Genomic DNA, 22409 nt, shown 5'->3' with positions numbered 1-22409 from the left:
AGACGATAAATCAAGCCTTAATTAATTTCTAGACTTGACGACTTACAATTAATTTTTTTTTAACTTAAATCCCGGTTAAGACTGGATCAAGTTTTTAATTAAATCATTTTGCAAAACAACTTTTTCAAAGAAAGCAAGTTATAACTATCAGTAATAATGAAGAAGAGAAATTGATCTAAAGAACACTTTGAATTAAAAAATCAAGCTGAGAAATGTTGTTTTAGTCAACTTTTATTCAACTTTGACTTAAGAAAATGAATTGGTAGAGGTCAATTAATGGCAAAACTTTCAACAGTCAATAGCAGATACAATTTTCACTATAAATAAATAAAGTTTGGTCCAAATCAGAAGCTGAGCCATGTTATCAGTTATCAGTTAGGGATGGACCAAAAAAATTTGAGTTTGACTTATTGGATTGACTTTAAATAACAAATTCAATCCGTTAAAACCGATATAATTCGTCATTAATGTGTTTATATGCAAAATTTCTAAATTTTCAAATTCATCTAGTACAAAGTCAAACTGTAAAAAAACAAAGATTTTTAAGTTAATTTTAATATATTCATTTTTTTACTATTTGACTTTTTGACAACAATTTAGCCAAACTCAAATAAAATTTAGAGAGATTTTATAAATGAGGCCTGAGGCCCAATCTAGGGATAGCTAGAAGAAGAAAAAAAACAGATGATTTTAGTGCATAATGGTCATTATAATTAATGCTGATTCGAAGAAAAAGAAGAAGAAGGCAACAAATTAGTTGATATTTTCAAAGATTTGTGCGGTATGTAGCTGATTGCATAGTGCTGATGACTTGATTCCAGTTGTTAGTTGTTACACAAGAAATTATTAGGCTCAACTATTTATAAATGCTTAAAGCGATGTGCCCTGGTATGAGCTAATTAAGCAATTGGGCCAGATATGAGATATGAGATTTATTCTGCAAAATCTTTTTACAGAATCATTACATCAAGTTCAAGTGGCATAATTAGATGGCATTTCAGTGAGATATATATGGTCTTGCAAGGCTCCAATGAAGGTTAAATTTTTGGCTTTTTTTATGCTAAAGGAGAAGATTTTAACGCACGATATGGTATATATCTACTATTCAAATACGGATAATTAAATTCAAAACCATATCCGTATCTAATTTTTGAATACAGATGCGGATATGGTCGAATAATATCCGACCCGTTTGCACCCCTAACTGCAAGTCAGTCTGCGACTTGGTAATTACCAGAATAAGCTTTAACTAGAACAAGGTTTTACGTACTGAAGCATTAATTTTGTGAAATAAGATAGTACCTTTATGTGAAGCAATTTGCATTTCCAATATACATTGGGACGGATAATTAGAAAAAAAAAAAAAAAAAAAACGAACAGGTTTGGAAAATAAGCTTTAAATGAGATAATTAAACAGTACTGTCACTGTACAATTTCCCTGATTCGTTGCTCTTCTCCATACAGATACTTGCTCTTCAAATAAATTAATTAGCTCACACTGGCTGCCTCAATTTCCAAGGCGGCCGTTGAGTTGGCAGTATTAATTATTCTCTAAATCAAAACCCTATATAACAAGAAAAGGATTTCACCGTAGAATTATAATCTCTAATCTAATAAATATACACTCTCGATAAGTAAATGGGTTCATCTGCTCAAGCTACCAGTCATGAAAACCTCGACACAGCCTCAGCAATTCGAACAGAAACCATAACTGGATCACATGTGTTTCAGATTTATGGATATTCCCTGATTAAAGGGATTGGCATAGGAAAAAAAATTAAATCTGATATTTTTACGGTTGGCGGGTATAACTGGATAATTATCTTCTATCCTGATGGGAAAACCAACGATGAAAAAGAATTTATATCCATTTTTCTTCAACTTGAAAGTAAAGCTACTAAGGTGAAGGCACGAACAACTTTCACAATACTTCAACAGAATGGTGCCTCCTCTAACTTGAGCAGAACAATGCCAGTCCAAACTTTCAAAAGTACCAGAGATACATCTTACCCGTCTTGGGGTTATTTGAAATTTGCAAAGCAAACTGAATTTGAGGCATCAGAACATCTGAAAGATGATACTTTCACAGTGAAGTGTATCATCAGTGTTCTTAAAGGAACTAAGCTTGAAGTAACCAATCCTTATGGCATCATTGTCCCACCGTCAAATTTGAACAAAAATTTGGCTAACCTGCTAGAGAGCGGTAACGGGGCGGACGTTACATTTGTAGTGAAGGGAGAGAGATTTAAGGCACATCGGTGGATGCTTGCAGCGAGGTCGGCTGTCTTCAATGCTGAGCTTTTCGGTTGCATGAATGAGAAATGGGCAGACACCATAACGGTTGACGATATGGAAGCAACAGTTTTTAAATCAATGCTTTACTTCATTTATTCTGATTCACTGCCCGATTTTGAAGGTTGTGATGTTGACAGTGAAAGGCAAAATATGAGGTTGATGGCTCAGCATTTGCTTGTAGCTGCAGATAGGTATCTATAATATTTTCTTTTTAATATTTTCCTTTTAATATTTTTTACTAATTTTAAGTTGACGAACAAATATATGAAAAATAGATATCAGCTGGAGAGATTGAAGTTGATGTCCGAGGATTTACTGTGCAAGAACCTCGGTGTAAGCAACGCGGTAAATACGTTAATTTTAGCTGAGCAACACAATTGCAGTCAACTGAAAGCAGAGTGTCTCAAATTTATGAGCTCCCCTGAGGTTTTTAAAGCTGTGGTACTGACTGATGACTTTCACAATTTGATGAAGATTTGCCCATCAATTTTGAAGGATTTTAATTGAGTTTCTTTTTTTTTCATGATTTATAGTGTCATATGGCTTATGAATTATCACAGTTTATGAAATCATGTGTACTGGGTTTCCCACTTGCATATGTTACATCTTATGTGGAAATGACTATATAGGTTATTACCTTGTTTTTTTCACTGTACTTTGCTTTCAAGTATTTCTCTATACAGCTTACTTTTTTACTGTATTGTTTTTATTTTCAATGACCTTTAACTCAGAAACATGTGAAAAGTGTTAAATTCATCACCACATGAATTCAGTCATTGCAAGAGAGAAAGGTAATAGCATTTCTTAACAGTCAGCGGGCAAATTAATTGTTGAAATTGAAGAAGTTTGATTAACAATTTAAGGTTAAATTTCAAAGTAGGCATTTTGTAGGGTCTTAAGTGCTTAAAAATCTTGTCATCAGAACTCAGAAGTTGAACTGTTTGCTCACATTATTTACTCATCAGAACTCAGAAATTCAAATTATACAGTCTCTGTCTCACTATATTTAATTTTTTATCACCAAAATCACATGTGTTTCTAGTTGAACTGCTTGCATTAAAAAAACAATTGAAAAGTGAAACTGCTGACAGATCTTTGGTGACAGAGAACTATTGGGAAACCAGTTGAATTGGGACATAGTTTGGTATATTAATACTAGAAAGATAATTTTTCTGAATGTATATTTTTAACAAGTTGAATTGGGACATAGTTTGGTATATATATATCTCTATTTAGTGCAAGGAAACCTAGAGCACAAAATAGGCCCCTTGCTGTATAATTGATAGAAAAAGACAAACGGTGCACAACCCGTAAACATAGAATGCGATCAGGGACAATAATACAAAATAGGAGAATAGGACAGCACGGTGTCCAATAGAGCCCTTCCTGCAAAATTTATTTGTTCGAGTTTCATATAAAAGCCTTGTTTATTTAATCTCTCAAGGTTAAAGATATGAATGTATCAAGTTATATTAAAGTACCTACATGCGCAAGATTGACGCAAGAAACATGAAGCTAAACAAGACAGAGTTCAAGAAACAGCAAGACTGCAAACTTCATACGCAGACAGTACTTACCTGAAGTCAGGAGGGATGAACATAGAACCGGGGGGGACTTTCCAGTGTACCAGTAGGCAAACTGGTACGAGGTGGATACTGGTACCAATTTTGTTTCATTTCCCGTACTTTCGTTTTAATTTCTGTATTTTTTTTTAATTTCGTTTTAATTAATTAAAAATTAAGACAAGGCATTAAGCATAATTAAGTTGAGAAATGTTGTTTTACTTTTATTCAACTTTGACTTAAGAAAATGACTTGGTAGAAGTCAATTAATGGCAAAACTTCAAATAGTCAATAGCATATACAATTTTGATTATAAATAAAGTTTGGTTCAAATCAGAAGCGGAGCTATGTTATCAGTTAGGGATGGATAAAAATATTTGTGTTTAGCTGAGGTGGTACGAATAGCATAAGATGTCTGGTGCTATATATTGTCTTGAAAATCTCCAATGAAGGTTAAATGCATGATGTCATGCATAGAAGAAACTGAAACTGCGATGTTAAATGTGTTCTATGACTCCGAATCAGATGGTTCAGTCGGTTTGGGACACATCTTTGGGTGAGATGTGTAAAAGGGATGCTACTGACATGCAGTATGAAAATGGTGGTAATTCAATCTATGAATGCAGTATGCTGATAACTCATAATCATATAAACAATTTTTTAATGAAATCTTAGTTTATTTTCTGATTGTTTAATGAAGCTTGAAATGGTGTGAATTTGGGCATTCTTATAAAGTATAAACATCTAGCAATGACTAAATAGAAAGCAGTTTTAATTTTAACATTGTCAAGAAAAAGAGCTCTCTGCATACGCAAGAGACAGACACCTGGAGAAATTGGAAACTGACAAAGGTTTCCAAGGAAACAAACGGTACCAATCGGTACACGAACAGGCAAGGAGCAGACAGCAGTTCTCACTGGTAAATTTGAACCTGGGCAGAGAGTATTCACAGTTTACTTGTATTTCAGAGGGGCTGTCAGAAGACTACGGAAAAATCGCATTTAGATCCCCAGGTTCTTCTCTTTTTTCAAAGAGCGAGAAGGGGCACAGGCCTTTTTAAATTCTCAGTACTGTAGTTTTACTTTTCAAATTTTTATGTATTGTAAACTCTATCAATTTTAATATATCACACCTACAGGTTACCACTCAAAAAAAAGAAGAAGACAGCAACAAAAAGAAAATCCAAATATGGCTATGCTCACGAAATTCTATATGAAAATGTATATCAGATCACAATCTCCATGCTCACGATCATGAATTTATCTCATCAGGAACTATTTTTGCTCTTTAATTTTGTGTTTTTCTGTTTTTGGGTCAGAATTGATGCCAGAGAAGAACCTTTACATACTCTCTTGGTATTTGACATGGGGTAGGTATTGCATTGCATTGGTACATTGGTACATCAACAAAAAGCAAATCTAAATATTGCTATGCTTGCTTCCTGCAGAAATTAAACCAAATTACATCCGTACACAAAGCACAAGAATAGTAAAACAAAGATGCCTATGAGCAATTCCACTTGTGCTAAGAAAACCACCTGTACAGAGGCAACAAGCAAACCTAGGTATATTACAGGTACTTGTCAGTAGGAAAGACAATTGGTACTTAACAAAAAGCGTTTCTGCTGTGAACAATCCCCCTCTGACATAAAACAAGCCCCATGTGACAATCATAAAACTGGAAACATCAAACATAAAACAAGACCATCTTACATGAAGCCCCCTGTGATAATAAAAAATCACCAACAGTAGCACATGGTCCCTTCATGTCTAATTTCAGATATACCTCTGAACAACAAAATTTTACCCAAAAGACAGCTCCCAAAGAACCTGAAAACCTGAAATGAAACATCCCAAACCACATCCCAACCAAACAATACTCCAAAATCCATGCTGACACCATGATATTAGGCATCCAAAAAACTTCCTCAAATGCCCCTATATATTAACATAAATCTACATAGTGTTATACACATATCTACTATCCAAAGTAAAAATCTAAATGAAGAACAGCCAGTCACAACTAAATAAACAAGCAGCTAAATACACAAGCAATATAACTAATAGTTCACTGAATAATCAATCAATCAGTCACAACTACAGTATAGACGAGCAACTAACTACACAAGAAATTAATAGTTTAGCACATCTCCTCAACTCCATAACATAACTGAAACAATTTATGACATCTTTGCCACCTCTATTAGATTTCAGCAGTCACCAGTGAGAGGGGTGTTAGGTCGAGGCTGAGATTAGTGCGAGGGGGTGGGAGGTGGGGATGGAGGAAAACGCCCGCATCCAGGCGGATACCGACGCACGGAGGAAACATGGCGACGCTTGGGTGGAGGAAAGTTGCTGCTGCCAGGGACCCACTGACGAACATCTAGGGGGACACGGTCAGCAGAGGCAGAGGGAGGAGGAACACGTCCGCATCCTGAGGGCCACCGGCGGACGGCCGATACATGGCGAGGCTTCAGATTGCACGCTGATGGGGCCTCGGAGATCCGCCGTGGCGGCTTGGGCTGTGGCTCAGGCTCACCATTGGGACGTGCAGTTGATTGGCACTTCTCTGGGCCCCACTTGGAGCTAGAGCAGACGGTCGCTAGATCAGAGAGGTTAGAGAAGAACCACTCTTGGGAGATTTCTTCAGAGAAGTGCGAGGGCTTGCCAGGGCTATTCTCTGCCACCTTTGAGTGTGGGACCAGCCCTGCCAGTATGTCCGCAACTCGTCTGAAAAATTAGCAGTTTATATAAATCAAATATCTGAAAACTTAGTGCTTGAAAATATCGCAACATAATTTCATCAAGTTTGCTATTAGGATCAACTATCTGATTATTATTTTGTTAGTATATGTTATTAACACAGGTTCTTCATATATATTATTTTGTTGTTGTTATCAGAATAAATTCTGACAAAGTTCAGCAACTGCAATTGTAGGTAAAAGCTTTCCCAAAAACTAAAGTAACCTTAATTATGTGTAATTGGACAAAAAATAACATGAGAAAAATAAGTTACCACACTATGGTTTGACTGGTACGTTTACCATCATTTGCTTGTTGTCTGTGCCTGTGTTCTAGTACCACATCACTGGTACCATATATTGCATTTGAGTATGTGCAAAATTGGGTCTGGTAATAGACCAGTAAGGTACCAGACCTAGTCCATAGTAACCTAGCAGTAAAAATGGACTAAAGTGTACCCAACTGTTTGAATTGAATCCCCTGCAGAATTTTTTTATTGAATAATATCCAAATGTTAACAGTGGTTGATGAAAAGACGTATAACAATTCTGCGTAATTTATAAATAACACCCTGTACCAGTGGTTAATGTGTAATTACCTCTTTTGTCGGCGGTGAGTACCAATTGCTGCAGCAGCAATAGGCTTGTCAGGTTGGAGTTTAGAGGAGGCGGTGTCCTCCAAATCATCTTCAGATGCCGGGACCTGTAACCCCATGAGTTCCTCATTGAAGCGTGCATTGGACAGGCAATTCTGTGGAGCCCACTCTGTTCTAGAGCATGACGTCGCAGAATCAGATGGGGGCCGACAGAAGAACCACGGGGAGACATAAGTAGAGGTTCCCGTCTCTTCTTCGCCAGGTTGAGGTCCTTGTCTTCTCTTCTTCAAGGATTTCTCATCCGAGCCCGATGAGATGCTGATCACGATGGTGTCGTGAGATGATGCCATCCTAAAAAGGGAAGAAAATGAATCTTTGTGTATGAAAACGAAAGAAAATGAAAGAAAACCCTAGAACGAGAATGGGTAACAAACCTTAGAATGAGATAAATTCTTAAAATAAAATAAATAAAAATCAGAGAACGAAAGATAGCATACAGGAAATGGCTTAGGAGCGACAAGAGAAAAGAGAAACCAAAGCCTCGGCAAAGAGGGCGTGGAGGGAGAGCGCCGAGTTGGAGTCGAGGTCGGAGTAGAGAAGAGAGAGCTGGAGTGTCGGGGTGAGGGTATAGAATAGAGAATAGAGAATAGAGAGCAGAGAGCGGGGTCAGGGGAGGAAACGAAATGAAATGAAATGAAAGGGAGCGGGGAGGGAAAATAAATAGAAATAGAAACAGATAGGCGGTGGGTGGAGCGAGGGAGGGAAAAAATAGAAAAGGCAATTTCTAAGCACGGGGGCAGTATTATTTGTGCTCCAAGATACGTGCCAAGATCAAAGAACTATCCCGAGCCATCCATTCCTAATTTGTTTGTTTAGTCACTTAAGTTTAATTGTCGTAATGTAGCCACGGAACCCATACTATATATATTAATTGAAGCACAGTAGCACAATTTCTGGATCTCTCGATCGTGCATTTATTATATTTGTATAGACTAGTTAATACAAATCGACAAAACTAATAAATAATCTAGTATATTTCTTTAAAACTAATAAATTTTGTACTTTTATCTTCATTTTTATATTAAGCACGAAGATGTTCTAATTCGTCAATGATTGTGATGAAGATGAAATTTTGGATTACATAACAATCCTTCAATCAAATAATCTTTCTTCTTTTGATTAAATGCACATGTTATACGTGTACGTGTACATGCACGTGTAAGTCTAAATTTAATTAGAGACATATTCGTCACACATACGGTCACACAATATAAGAGATAAGAGTTCCATTAGTCTCATGGCAACAAATATTTTTGTAAGTAGGAGAGAGTAATATGAAAAAAAAAAAAATATGAATTCCCATTAGAAGAAATGAAAACAAGATGATTTCATTTAACTGATTAAAGTATCGATGAGGTGAAATTCAAGGTTTTGAAGCACTGCTCATGAAATGGATATGAAAGATAGAAAAAAACAGTGACAGTCAGTGGTCAAAGTCTATAGCAAACTTGCATAACATCACAAACCCGATACACCTGTCATCTCAAACCTAGTCATTCTTTCTGGTGGACTTATCCAAACTAAAAGACTTCTATTGCATCTCTGTGGAGTACCAGACGGACCTGGTAAACTGGCGATGGACGACGGGGGGAGACTTCTCGAGCGCATCCGCATATCACATGATGCACAACTCAGGAGTGATGTGCCGATACCACAAATATCTATGGAAGATCAAAACTCCACTAAAGGTCAGAATTTTTCTATGGTTGCTGAGGGGGAACAGAATACTGACCCAAAAGGTTCTTACCAAGAGGGGAATACAAGTCACTCCTCACTGTGTGTTATGCAACCAGGATGTCCTTGAGGACAGGGATCATATTATGTGGTCATGTGCATTTGCACGGCGTTTATGGAGGTGCATTATACCAAACTTAAACAACTTACCGGCTACAGCCACAATCACACGAATTTGGATGATCCGGCGTAATTTTATACAAGAAAGTCAAAGGATTTCATGGGATGCGACGTGGGCAGCGGCGGTTTGGGCGTTGTGGCGAGAGAGGAATAGACGTGTCTTTTCCCAAGAGAATAAGGAGGTGCAAATACTGGTAAATGAGATACAATTACAAGTCAAATTATGGTGCTCAATGTTATAGTTCAGGGGTGATAATGGGTCGGAGTCAGCAGGAAAGAGATCAATCAAGCTGCTATTGCGTTTTCTTAGAAGTTTTATTTAATAGTTAGGTTTTCTTATTAGTTTGTTTGTTTCTTTCTTTCTTTCATTCATGTAACTTAAGTCAAGGTGATTCTGATACTTAGTCTTGACTTTGACCTAGCAGATTAGGGCATTGTAAATATTTTTTTTCGTTAATTAATTCAAAATGTTAGCGAGCCATTGCTCACTGACCCTCAAAAAAAGAAATTCAAGGTCTTGAAACTTTGCCTTAAGTTTTTTTCCCATATATAGATTTGCGTTTTTTTATATCGAGATCGACGTGTTCACAATATCTAATTCAATTTGTTCATTTATACGCTTTCAAAGCACTACCTACCTTTCTAATGTTAAATATGTCAAAAATTGATTCTTGATTCTTTATATGCAATGATAAATATGTCAAAATTTATTCTTGATTCAATATAATAACTTTGATTTGAGGCAAAAATAACAAAGATATTATGTATATATATTTATTACGTGGAATATTTTAAGGGATAGAGAAAATGTCACGAAGACTACAGAAAAGAAATTGTTAATTACTAATTATGTTGAGAGCAAATTGTTCATCAAAAGTTAATTATTACTTCTCATAATTTATAGGATTTTTTTTTTAACTTTTTCTTTAACAAGCAGTCCAAGTATCAGTTGAAAGTGCACTTGCAACGAATGTACAAGTATAGAAAAGGATTCATTAATTAACACATAAATTATTGATAAACCGAAATTGTATCTATTGAAACCTAGGGTTTGTTATGTAAATTAAGCCAAGTTTTGATTAAATTAGGTTTGATTACGTTAGAAATGTTCAAAAGTTCAAGTTACTTCCCTAGTTATGTTTATTTTGCAGGTAATCAAGTGTTTGGAACTTAACGGAGCAAAACGGGTGATCTGTAGCAAGTCAACACGAAATTTGGAGCATCTTTCACATTTATTGCGGACCGAAATGAAGTTATTGCGGGCCGCAACATTATCAGACAGAGCCAGCTTCCAGACAGCATTTTCCGAACTTTTATTGCGGCCCGCAAGGACCTTTATTGCGGCCCGCAATGACCTCTCCAGATTTTTCTGCGCAATCTGTTAACTGCCTCCACTCATTGCGGTCCGCAATGAATGTATTGCGGCCCGCAATAAGGCGGTTCAGAGCCCGAATTTGCTATTTTTAGTTAGTTATTTCTAGGTTTTAGAGATGGGTATAAAAGGGGACCTGTAGAACAGATTGAGGACGTTTTTAGAGAGAGAATTTCTGGTTATTAAACAAGGAAAAACAAAGAAAAGCAAGAAGAGAGAAGAAGGAAGAAGAGATCATTGATCAATCGGTTTTATTAATTTCTTTCCTTTGGAACTCTTTTATTCTTTTGATTTCATTTGTGCTTTAGCCATGACTGGCTAAAGGCTTTTCTAGGGTTGATTAGGGCTGTACTTGAAACTTTTATTATGATTTAGTTGGTTTTATTTTATATATTCTTGTTCTTTGTTATGATCTATTCTTTATTTTAATTGATTGTGAAGACTTAATCGAAATCACATGAAACCCTAGGATTTGGTATTTGCAATTGAGAAATTGAATATTAGGTCCAGACCATAAGGAATAGGGTATTTGATAGGCTAAGTACTGAGAGGTAACGCTTATCTTATACGGGCTTTACCCAATAGTTTAGATAAATTGTGCCAAGTACCGAGAGGTGAAAGACGATTTTCTAGATCAATTGGGACAGTAAGAACTTAATGACTTTAGATTAGAGTAGCCAAGTACCGAGATGTGACGTTTATTCTAATTTAAAGATGGTATTAATATAGAGATATCACTTTGTACCTACAACATCCAACTGTGCCTTCATAAATATAAGAACAAAGTTTACAAACCAATTAGTCGTAACATTAGTGGATAAGAACCATAAGAAACCCTAATTTCTCATTATGGTTAAAAACCTAATTTTGCTTTAAAGACTTTAGTTTAATTCATTTTAATCGAAACCAAACCACTTGAACAAACACAAAACCTTTTTACTTTCTTTTACTAAATTAAATTGTTAGGTTAGAGTTAATATTCCAACTTGTCCCTGTGGAGACGATCCCTAAGTACTACTTGACAAGGTTGTACACTTGCAACCGAATTGAGTATCAACTAGAATTTATTACTTGTATTGTAATAATCACATCAATTATCAACACACACCAACAATTAGGGTCTAGAATCAACCATTAATTATTCTTTAATTACTACACAAATTTCAAATAAATAGAATCATACAAACTATTCCTCAATATTAAACTTCAAATGGACCTACCTATAAATAAATAAATAAATATCAATACAAGTAATTTTTGAAAAAATTGATTTAACAGACTTCTTCTTTTTCTTCTTGTTTCTTTATCTTCTTCGAGCATTATTGGAGAAATTGCTTTCAACCGACTTGGGCTCTTCAATCTCCCTATCCATTAATTTGCTGTTACCTCTCATATCCACCGTAATTTTCTTCATCTAATTATATGCAAGTAGTAGTAAAATTTTATTTTCTTCATCAAAATTCTTCTAATCATAGAACTAACTCAAACATAACTGGAAATTAATTTCATGAAACTAACAAAAGAAATATAAAAAAGAGAACATATATACCAAAATATTTGTACCTCTTGAGTCTTCCATGTCTTCTGGAGAGCAACGAACGAGCCAAAACCTCCATTCTTTTTTTTTTCTCCTGTAACTTACAATATGAAATTAGAACCTTCAAATTACAAATTACAGTCTCCCTATTTTATTTAGAGATACAAACATTTAATTATACAATTGGGTTTTAAAAACTGCCAATTATGAGTCATACATTTTCTCAAGTCACATACACAAGTCCAACTATGAACAGCCAAACTAAAAAATAAAAATGCACAATCTAACAAACTAAATATATATGTGTGTCTATATATATATTGGTTGTGATATGTACAACAATAAGGGACACGCCCATAATTTTTTCCAGAGTTAAAAAAAAAATTCACTATTAATATTCACTATCAATATTCATTTTCCTTTAACTAACATTATGAAATTAGAACCCTTCAAATTAAAAATAACACTCATGTAACACTTTACAATTATTTAGAGAGACTTGCTATCATTTAATTTAAATACTGTATCCTTGATACAAACATTTACATTAATGTATCCTTGATACAATGCATTTAATCTATATATTTCTCTCCAAGAGTATTCTTCATGGTTTGACCCTTCATAAATTTTAGATGTTTTGATATGAATTGATGGTATGACTTAACAAACTTCACACTTTACAAATGGCGGTTCTATTACTAATACATTTGTCATATTTTATGTTTTGTTTATATATAGACTCATAATAAGTTCTTTAGGTTTATTGCTAACTTCAAAAATGATCAAGTCTTTCTGTTGAAATTTTGATATATAATTTATTGGTTGTCTACAAATATATATATTGTAGTAGTTCATGGAAATTTTTTTTTGAGATTTTGGATAAAACTAATTAATGGACTATTACTTAATTATTGAACAATTCTATGCACGAGTGTCATTTGTAGGTGGCCAAAGCATAAGGTTTTTGTCTTGTCTCTCTTGATCCAATCAGTTATCACATCACATTATTTTTACAAAGAATCAGTTGAGAATGTAAAAATCTGACATTTATATATATTTTTTTCTATTGTCATAGATCGCCAATAGGTGCGCCCTTTACTGTCCTGTGCTATAAAATTAGATTCTGGTAGAAGAACTATGGCGAGACGAAACTGTCAGAACTCAGGAGAGTGTGAGGGTCACCCGAGGCTATTCTCCCCCATCTTTGACGACAAGCTCAGTTTTGGCAACATTTAATCAATTATATGTCGACATATATACTTAGTAGGTTCTTAATTAAATATATATTGTTGTTGATAAGACATATGATTAGTTTAAATATCTCTTCTCTCTTATTATACTAATTGACTTTTTATTTATTATTTAAATTTATAACCAATCTATTTTAATATCATTCATATATGTATATTGTGGAATAATTATTCTTTTTATTGTTCTATTTTTCTTTTATGAATATGTCATTTTGTATGAAAATATTTTTATTCATATTTACTTATAATATGTCCCCGTTACAACACATAGAAACGATACTAGTATTAATTGAAGCACGGTAGCACAATTTCTAGATCTCTCTGCTCTCTCGATCGTGCATTTATTATATTTGTATTCTATAAAGAATCAGACTAGTTAATACAAATCGACAAAACTAAAAAAATAATGTAGTATATTCCTTTAAAACAAACTACTTAACAAGTTTTTGTAACTTATAATAAATATTTACATATTACACTATCATTCTTAACATTAGTTACAATACCAATAATATTACACATTCTGCTACCAGTTTCAGTACCAATCTATATATTTTCCTTTTCCTTTTCGTCATTAAATAATTAATCGTTTTTGAAAGCCCAATAATGAAAAATCCCATGGAGCCCAGCCCATATATCCCTTTCCTTGCTCTTTCTTAATTAACTATCTCGCGACTCGTTAAATTAAGTCTAATTAATACGGCTCAAATGTTTTAAAAACAATTGTAGAAAGTGGTGAAATGAAGTGTGTTCAAACTGTCAAAATCCTAAGAAATAAATTGAAGTATATTAAGAAATAAACCGGAATATTAAGAAATAAATTAAAGTATTTAAAACAATTGATTAAGAAATAAACTGGGGTATTAAGAAACAAACCGGGGTAGTCTGGACCAAATTTATCATATATAAAAGTTTGGCCAGTTCGGTTATTTAGATTTTGAAAATTTTCAAACCGAACCAAACCAAAGTTGTTAGTTTTTAAAAAACAAACCAAACCAAACCAAACCAAACTATTAAACCAAATCATTTGATCCATACTAATTCGGTACGATTGAAAACGGAATATACCGGACCCAATGAACACTCCATACTTGTTCTTTACTTCTTTTGACCATTGTAACAAGACTCGCGATATATTCGCGTTTTTTTTGTTTTTTTTTTACGTTTTCAAACAAAATTTTGAATAAAACGCAAAAAGAAACGTATACTACATTTTATTCACAAATAAAACACAAATCATGAATTATTCACTATAAAAACGCGAAAAAATTGCCAATTTTTTATTTTTTTTATTTTTTTTTGCTGATCAGAATTTTTTCTTATTTCTTTATTATAGTAAATCATTCCGAAATTATATTAAAATCATGAATTTTTTATCTGCCGAATCAAATCCGAACTATTCATTTCATTTGTCACTGTGCTTTTTGACTGGTTTGTTGGAGCAGCACCAAGTTGATCCGATAGCTCTGACCAAGTTGAGGTGCTGGCACTGGAGCTTCTCCTCCTTTTTTTCTCCCCCTTCGATTTTCCTCAATCAGATCGCCTTCTCCCCATTTCTCTCTTCCTCCGCCTTTCTCTACGCCTCTCCCCTTCTTTGGTCTGAGGTACTGATACAAAAACCAACATGTATTGCGGGTATGTCCCGACTTCTTGCAATTTGTGCACAGCTCGCCCTCATTTTTGTAGCTAGGGTTTTGGCGAGTGCCAGAGCCTCGTGTCCCTTGCTGTCGGCTTGTGGATCGCTCAGGGCTGGTCGTAGTGGCTCCTCCATTTTTTTCGTGGTCACCACTGTTGCAGAGTCGGGGCGAATAGAGGAGAGCAACGAGTCTGAGATTGGGAAAAGATACTCCTTCAATTTCTTTATGAATTTTGAGGAATAAGTTGTTGAGGCATATGTTTTTTTTTTCGTTTTTACTGGTATTTTGGTTGTATCAGTCTTGGGATTTTGATTTCCTTTTACGGCTCTTGCTCTATTTGAGCTTTCTTTGTGGGTGGCTGCTATGGTGTGCAGCTCTCTTGGTGGCTTTTTTCGGCACTTGTTTTGTTGAATCAGATTCATTTTTTTTTTTCTGGTAAGGACAGATATTAGGTTTTTTCTGATTTTCTGGTATTTTTCTGGTATCTCTGAGTTGGATTTTGAGCTTTTTAATGGTGCTGCAGTTCTTCGTTACCTGTAGTCTTTTGTTGTTGTTCGCGGAATTTGTGACATGATTACGTATTTGGTTCTGATACCATGTTTGATTTTGTGACAGAGAGTTAAGACAAAATGAAGATTATAATTTTTATTCAATCTATTCTTTTTTTTTTACAAGTATGGCTATCTTTTTTTATATAGCTCTGTCTAACGGTTGCCTAGAAAAACCTATGCCTAAGTAACGGTACAATACTAAAAATAAAAATAAAGGTGGAGCCGTGGAGGTATATTTTGCTCCCTTTATTCTAAAAAAGCCAATGACTAAAGTACCCTAATGGGTCCGAAGCTTAACGGGTCCCTAATCCTCTTTATTTCTCGACACCATTAAATGTATTGCCATACCTATCCCAAAAACTACAAAAACAGTGACAGCCAAATCAAATAAACACGATAATACTCCTTTAATTTTAGCCCATCGAATAACTCTAATTTTTGGCACGCAGAGATTACTCATCCAACTTGGTTTGCCGGGTATTTTGCCGAGTGAAAATATAACTTCACAACATAGTAGTGCAGTCGCAAATCCGAAAAAATAAATCCATATGTTCAAAAACCGGTTAAACCACTGAAAATTTCTAGTTTTGTATAGTATGATGGATAAGGCAGAGGTGAATGCTAATATCATGAAAAATATTGAAATCAACAGGGCCAGCAGCAAGATCTTCTTCATGGTATTACCTCTTCGGATAAATCCAGGTAGGCAAAGTAGAATAACAGATACTGATGTAAACAATGCCATATAGTAGCCAATGAAGAATTTTTCGAGGTTCCACAAGTATACCGGGCTTCCTACAGGGTATAATGTGTCCATATTTTTCCAATTTGTAAACCAGTTGGGATTGTTACGATCACGATCATCAAATGACATCTGGATGGTACCACCAGGAGGGTTCAATGCTGCCGCAAAAGTGACAGTTGCCACCAGCGTTGCCACCACTATCAAATTATTTTCAATGTTTTTGGAGGTTTTGTCGGTTTTAGATCTGGTTCTTCTTATTTTGTTGCCTGGAGTCGAGAGTAGTATTGCCTTTGAGGTCTTACAGTCATCATTTGGAGAAGAGCACTCCACAATGTTAGTTTCAGAAGCCTGTAGTTCTTTTGCAGTTTTCCCACCAGCAGCTCTTATCATCTCTCCAAGGTAAAGATCTCCTATCTCGTGGTTGGTTACCAGAAGTACATCAAGTGGAGTGAGACCCGCTGAGTTTACCGGGTTGACATCAATGTCAGCTTGGCTTAAAAGATGCTTAATTACCTATAATATATAGATCATGCGATTACTAAGCTACTATTTCTTAAAACTCAAAACTAAGTAAAGAAAACTATGGTGCTAGCTCACCTTCCTTTGCCTTCCTGCAAAAGCGAGATGTAAGCAGGTATTTCCATTTCCATCTTTTTTATTTTGTAAAAGCTCTGTAACACCACGCGCTGTCAAAAGTTCGACTATTTTTGCGTGCTTCGCTTTTACAGCAAGATGAAGAAGTGTCTCTGCAAAACAGGTAGGCACATTTACTGAATCCTCACATTTCCCAACTAGCAGTGTGACAAGGTCATGTCTTCCTTTGATCACTGCTATGTGAACAGGAAGATAGCCATCTTTATCTTCAAGATAGCACAAGTCAGCGTCGACCTAAAATTTACATGTCAATACTCAATACATAGTGAGTGATTTAAAAAAAATATATACAAAGTGATAGCATATTTCTAATTCAAATTCTTTTAAATGAAGAAGCAGGTTTTGATCTAGTGACAAAGACAATACTCTCTTTTAGAATGGTAGCAAATTCAAAACCATGGTTCTAAAACTCGGAATCGGAATCGGAATCGGAATCAGAATTTTGACTGTGGAATAGGAATCGGATGAATCGGCTGGAATTGGAAGAATCGGATCGGTAACTCAGATTTTTTCGACAGAAACTTGTTTGGACTTAAAATAATAGAAGAAATTAATAAATAAAATATTTTTGATTCCTAACATAAATAAATATAAAAAGAAAAAGAAAAGATGAAAAAGAATAAAAAAATGAGACAAAAAACATAGAAAAACAATTTGAAAACAAGTGCAAAAATGTAAAAAAAAAAAATGCAAAAATGGATGGGTTCAATAGGAACGAAATGGAGACGACAAAGAAAAGTGGAGGCAGTCTTTTACATGTCATTAAACCTTACATGTGGCCCATCTCCCTATCAGAATTTTCTGGTTGCTCCTAGTTCATTATGGACCATTGTTTTTTAGATTTCTATATTTAATAGACTTGGTACACCAAGTTTATTTAAAATGTCTCTGTTAGCCTTTCTTCCTCCACAGAACCCATCGTTCACACAAAGAAAAGGCAAAATCTGCTCATCTGGAGGAGAATCGTCCTGAATCGGTCTGGAATCGGTCAAGACTCGCTTGACTTGGTCTGACTCGGCTTGACTCGACCAGAAAATCGGATGACTCGGCCGAGTCAAGCACTGTTCATCCAATTTTTTCTGAGAAACTCACATAGGCGCAAGACTCGGGTCAAACTCGGCCCGGTCCTGTCCGATTCCGAGTCAACTCGGCCGAGTTGACTCGGAATCGGCCGATTTTTCGAACCATGCTCAAAACCTGGATGGGTATCCTTTTCGCTTCATGATGTGTGAACGCTGCTTCAATAGTCGTACAGATTAAGCGCACATAAATTTGAAGCAAATTGGACAGATTTGGGTTCGATGTCCATCGGACTCGCCCCACTCTGAGTTAAATTAATAGAAGAAAAATACAGAAATAATGATAAGGACCTGGAGTAGCTCCTGTGCAACATCAACGTGGCCATGTGCTGCAGCCAAATGCAGGGAAGACATGTGCTGGCTATTGAACTCATGAGCAAACTTCGGCTTCCGCCTGAGGATCTCCCTTGCAAAATCAGCATAACCCAGTGTTGCTGCAATGTGGAGAGGATTGTTGTTCACCTCATTTGTGGTGACTGCCATATCCAGCAGCAGGTTGTCTTCTTCAAGTAACTCATTCAGGGAATACACATCTCCCGCATGTGCTGCTTCATACAGACGTTTCAGCCTGAAATCCATCTGCTTTTTCTTTTTCTTTTTCTTTTTTTTGCTAATATGACGATTATTTCGTTTTTGCTCTCTTGTTGGGAAAGTTAACTTTTTAACTCGCTTACAAGATTTAGGGATACAATTATCATCCTTAATTGGCTTGCATATTTTATAGCGTAGATCCACATCAAGCTCTAGGAAATTAATGAATGGCAGCATGTAGTCAAACAGAGATCCACATCAAGTTTGAAATTGTAAAATATCATATGGGCGATTCATTTGATTGTTTAAATCCAGTTTTTGTTATCAAGAATGACGTCGTAGTTAAAACCATTTTTCCTATACGTAGTTGTCCAATGCATAATTTAAGTTCCTGGTGGCGAAATTATAATATTAGAGCATTTAAACTAATATTTAGAATATTTAAACATTTTCTGAAGATATTTAAGGAAGATATTTTTATTGCCATATTAGATTATTAGTGCATGTCTTTGTCATGTAAGTATGGGAATATTGTACAAATATGATAATATATGATTTAAAACAAATCGACAACTGCGGGTGCCTTTGGCAATTAATTAATTTTTTTTTTATTGAATCTCAGCATCAAATTAAAAAGAAAAGAAAAAGGTATTGTTAATTATTATTGATGCTAATTTGTAGCTATAGGTAATAGTTATGATGCTATACTAGTTGCTCGCATGCCGGATTTTGAGTTTGGAGCTTCATGAGTTAATCTTGAAGTGAATGGACGTTTCTGATGTTGAATTAGAGTAGAACGAGGGTGTTCTTAAGTTCACCAAGCTCTTTGGTGAAGTCAAGTCTAAAATCTGTTAAATCGGCTTCAATTGATGAATCCGAACTATTGAAATCCGCCTACCATATGAGTGATGCGTCAGCATGTGAAAGTTTAAACATTTGAATTAATTTAGTATAAAGTCAACCGGTCAAAAAAGTTCAAAAAATGAATGAATTAAAATTAATTAATTAACCTTCTAATTTTGACTGATTAACTTTGTACTAAATTAATTCGAATGTTTAAAATTTTCACATGTAGACACATCTCTTGTAAGGTAGACGGATTTTAACAGTTCGAATTTGTCATTTAAAGTTGATTTGACGGGTTTTAGACTTGAATTCGCCAAAAAACTTGGTAAACTTAGGAACACCCTAGTTCTACTTGTTGAATTATATATAGCTTGATGCTATGCAATGGATTGGAAGTGAAGCACCCATTAGAGCTGCTGTCAATGAATACTACCTGGATATGATAAGATCATAATTTGAATTAATTAAGCATTTAAGTAATCCACATAGGATTTAATGGATTATAGACTAGAATATGATTCATTTTAGCATAATTAAATGAATATTCCTTAGAAGAAAGCTAAGGGGCTGGAGTTCCAAAAAGAAAAATAGCGATTTTAAATTGACTTAATAAATAGTAAAAAAGTTTCAACAAATATAAAATTTGGTTTGAAAGTATATTTTAATATGAGATTGAATGTTGAACGGTTTGGATTGACTATTTGGACTTTAAAAATGTAAAAATTGAAACGTTTGTTCTATGATTTAGGAATAAATGTTTTGATATTATCCAAACTCTATATATATCTATAGGCACAAACTCTTGTCCAATTTTATCAAATATGGTACGAATCAAGTAAATGAATGCCACAGATAAACCATTTAATTATGAAAATAACAGTATGTTGGAACATTCAATGCTTAGTCATTGGGAATCTCCTTGACCTCCAAGTATACTGTTCAAGTCTTCCACACTTGTCAATTTGCACCCCTAACTGCAAGTCAGTCTGCGACTTGGTAACTACCAGAATAAGCTTTAACGTACTCATGAAGCATCAATTTTGTGAAATAAGATAGTACCTTTATGTGAATTAAATTCTGAATAAAATAAAATTTTGAATAATAAAACAATCTGTACCAGTTCGAACATTTTCTAACGTGAACAATATTATTGCAAATTCGGATTCATAAAATATGAATTTCCAGAATTTGTGAATTACCTCGTTGGCACAGTCCACATGTATCAGATGAACATTGTAGTTTATTACTTGACTCGGGAGGATTTAAGGATATATATTGGATTTTGAAAGTGGCCAAAATTGAAGATTTATCTATATATTAATCATCATTAATTTATATTTTTTAGTAAAAAATTGAAAAAATGGGTTTATTTATAATATAGTTATATTTAAATGGAGAAATAATTAATTTTGATGTTTTGATAGGAAGTCTCTAATTGAATCGAAAGTTCTCTAACAAGTAATGCTATCCCATTTAAAGCAATTTGCATTAATTTTCAATATACATTGTGACGGATATTTAGAAAAAAAAAACGAACAGGTTTGGAAAATAAGCTTTAAATGAGATAATTAAACAGTACTGTCACGATCCAATTTCCCTGATTCGTTGCTCTTCTCCATACGGATACATCCCCTTCAAATAAATTAATTGTTCATAGTTTCACACTGACTGTCTCAGCTTCCAAGGCGACCGTTGAGTTGGCAGTATTAATTATTCTCTAAATCAAAATCCTATATAACAAGAAAAGGATTTCACCGTAGAATTATAATCTCTAATCTAATAAATATACACTCTCAATACCTAAATGGATTCATCTGCTCAAGCAACCAGTCATGAAAACCTCGAAACAGCCTCAGCAATTCGAACAGAAACCATAACTGGATCCCATTTGTTTAAGATTTATGGATATTCTCTGATTAAAGGGATTGGCATAGGAAAAGCAATTAAATCTGATATTTTTACGGTTGGCGGGTATAATTGGATAATTGTGTTCTATCCTGATGAGGAAAACAACAATAACGAAGAATATATATCCATTTTTCTTCAACTTAAAAGTCAAGCTACTGACGTGAAGGCACGAACAACTTTCACCATACTTCAACAGAATGGTGCCTCCTCTAAATTGAGCAAAACAACTTCAGTTCGGACTTTCAAAAGTACTAGCGATACATCTTACCCGTCTTGGGGTTTTTTGCAATTTGCAAAGAGAACTGAATTTGAGGCATCAGAACATCTTAAAGATGATAGTTTCACAGTGAAGTGTATCATCAGTGTTCTTAAAGGAACTAAGCTTGAAGTAACCAATCCTTATGGCATCATTGTCCCACCGTCAAATTTGAACAAAAATTTGGCTAATCTGCTAGAGAGTGGTAACGGGGCGGACGTTACATTTGTTGTGAAGGGAGAGAGATTTAAGGCTCATCGGTGGATGCTTGCAGCGAGGTCGGCTGTCTTCAATGCCGAGCTTTTCGGTTGCATGAAAGAGAAATGGGCAGACACCATAACGGTTGACGACATTGAAGCAACAGTTTTTAAATCAATGCTTTATTTCATTTATTCTGATTCACTGCCTGATTTTGAAGGTATCGATGATGATGGTGAAAAGCAAAATATGAGGTTGATGGCTCAGCATTTGCTCGTAGCTGCGAATAGGTACGTATAAGTTTTTCTTTTTAATTTTTTTCCTTTTAATATGTTTACGAATTTTAATTTGATGAAGAAATAAATGAAAAATAGATACCAGCTGGAGAGATTGAGGTTGATGTCTGAGGATTTACTGTGCAAGAACCTCGGTGTGAGCAATGCGGTAAATACATTAATTTTAGCTGAGCAACACAATTGTAGTCAACTCAAAGCAAAGTGCCTCAAATTTATGAGCTCCCCTGAGATTTTTAAAGCTGTGGTACTGACTGATGACTTTCACAATTTGATGAAGATTTGCCCATCAATTTTGAAGGATTTTAATTGAGTTTCTATTTTTTCATGATTTATAGTGTCATATGGCTTATGAATTATCACAGTTTATGAAATCATGTGTACTGGGTTTCCCACTTGCATATGTTACATCTTATGTGGAAATGACTATATAGGTTATTACCTT

At 34.8% G+C, this 22409-nt stretch overlaps 3 protein-coding genes across 4 annotated transcripts; 1 reads left to right on the top strand and 2 right to left on the bottom strand.

Moving 5' to 3' along the window:
- Positions 1-1634: 1634 nt before the first annotated feature.
- Positions 1635-22409, top strand: LOC144543755 (BTB/POZ and MATH domain-containing protein 2-like). 2 transcript variants are annotated; one of them, XM_078292182.1, is made up of 3 exons: positions 1635-2419; positions 21892-21961; positions 22046-22409. In XM_078292182.1, exons 1-3 carry the CDS (start codon positions 1639-1641, stop codon positions 22275-22277), a joined length of 1083 nt encoding a protein of 360 aa, XP_078148308.1. In that variant the 5' UTR covers positions 1635-1638; the 3' UTR covers positions 22278-22409. The 2 variants fall into 2 exon arrangements, with proteins under 2 accessions (XP_078148308.1, XP_078148387.1); XM_078292261.1 differs by lacking the exons at positions 21892-21961; positions 22046-22409 and adding an exon at positions 2571-2932 and having other exon boundaries at positions 1635-2486.
- Positions 7006-7863, bottom strand: LOC144543681 (uncharacterized). The gene is made up of 2 exons (XM_078292068.1): positions 7691-7863; positions 7006-7544 (listed from the first exon to the last, which is right to left on the bottom strand). The coding sequence occupies exon 2, from the start codon at positions 7541-7543 to the stop codon at positions 7193-7195; it is 351 nt and encodes a 116-aa protein (XP_078148194.1). The 5' UTR covers position 7544; positions 7691-7863; the 3' UTR covers positions 7006-7192.
- On the bottom strand, positions 15724-18585 carry LOC144543596 (uncharacterized). The gene is made up of 3 exons (XM_078291956.1): positions 18224-18585; positions 16797-17087; positions 15724-16712 (listed from the first exon to the last, which is right to left on the bottom strand). The coding sequence occupies exons 1-3, from the start codon at positions 18509-18511 to the stop codon at positions 15759-15761; spliced, it is 1533 nt and encodes a 510-aa protein (XP_078148082.1). The 5' UTR covers positions 18512-18585; the 3' UTR covers positions 15724-15758.

Source organism: Carex rostrata, chromosome 1 (assembly GCF_964058835.1).
Source record: "Carex rostrata chromosome 1, lpCarRost1.2, whole genome shotgun sequence".
Lineage (NCBI taxonomy): Eukaryota > Viridiplantae > Streptophyta > Magnoliopsida > Poales > Cyperaceae > Carex > Carex rostrata.
Note: the sequence above shows the minus strand (reverse complement) of the source record. Positions and strands in the feature narration are given on the sequence as shown.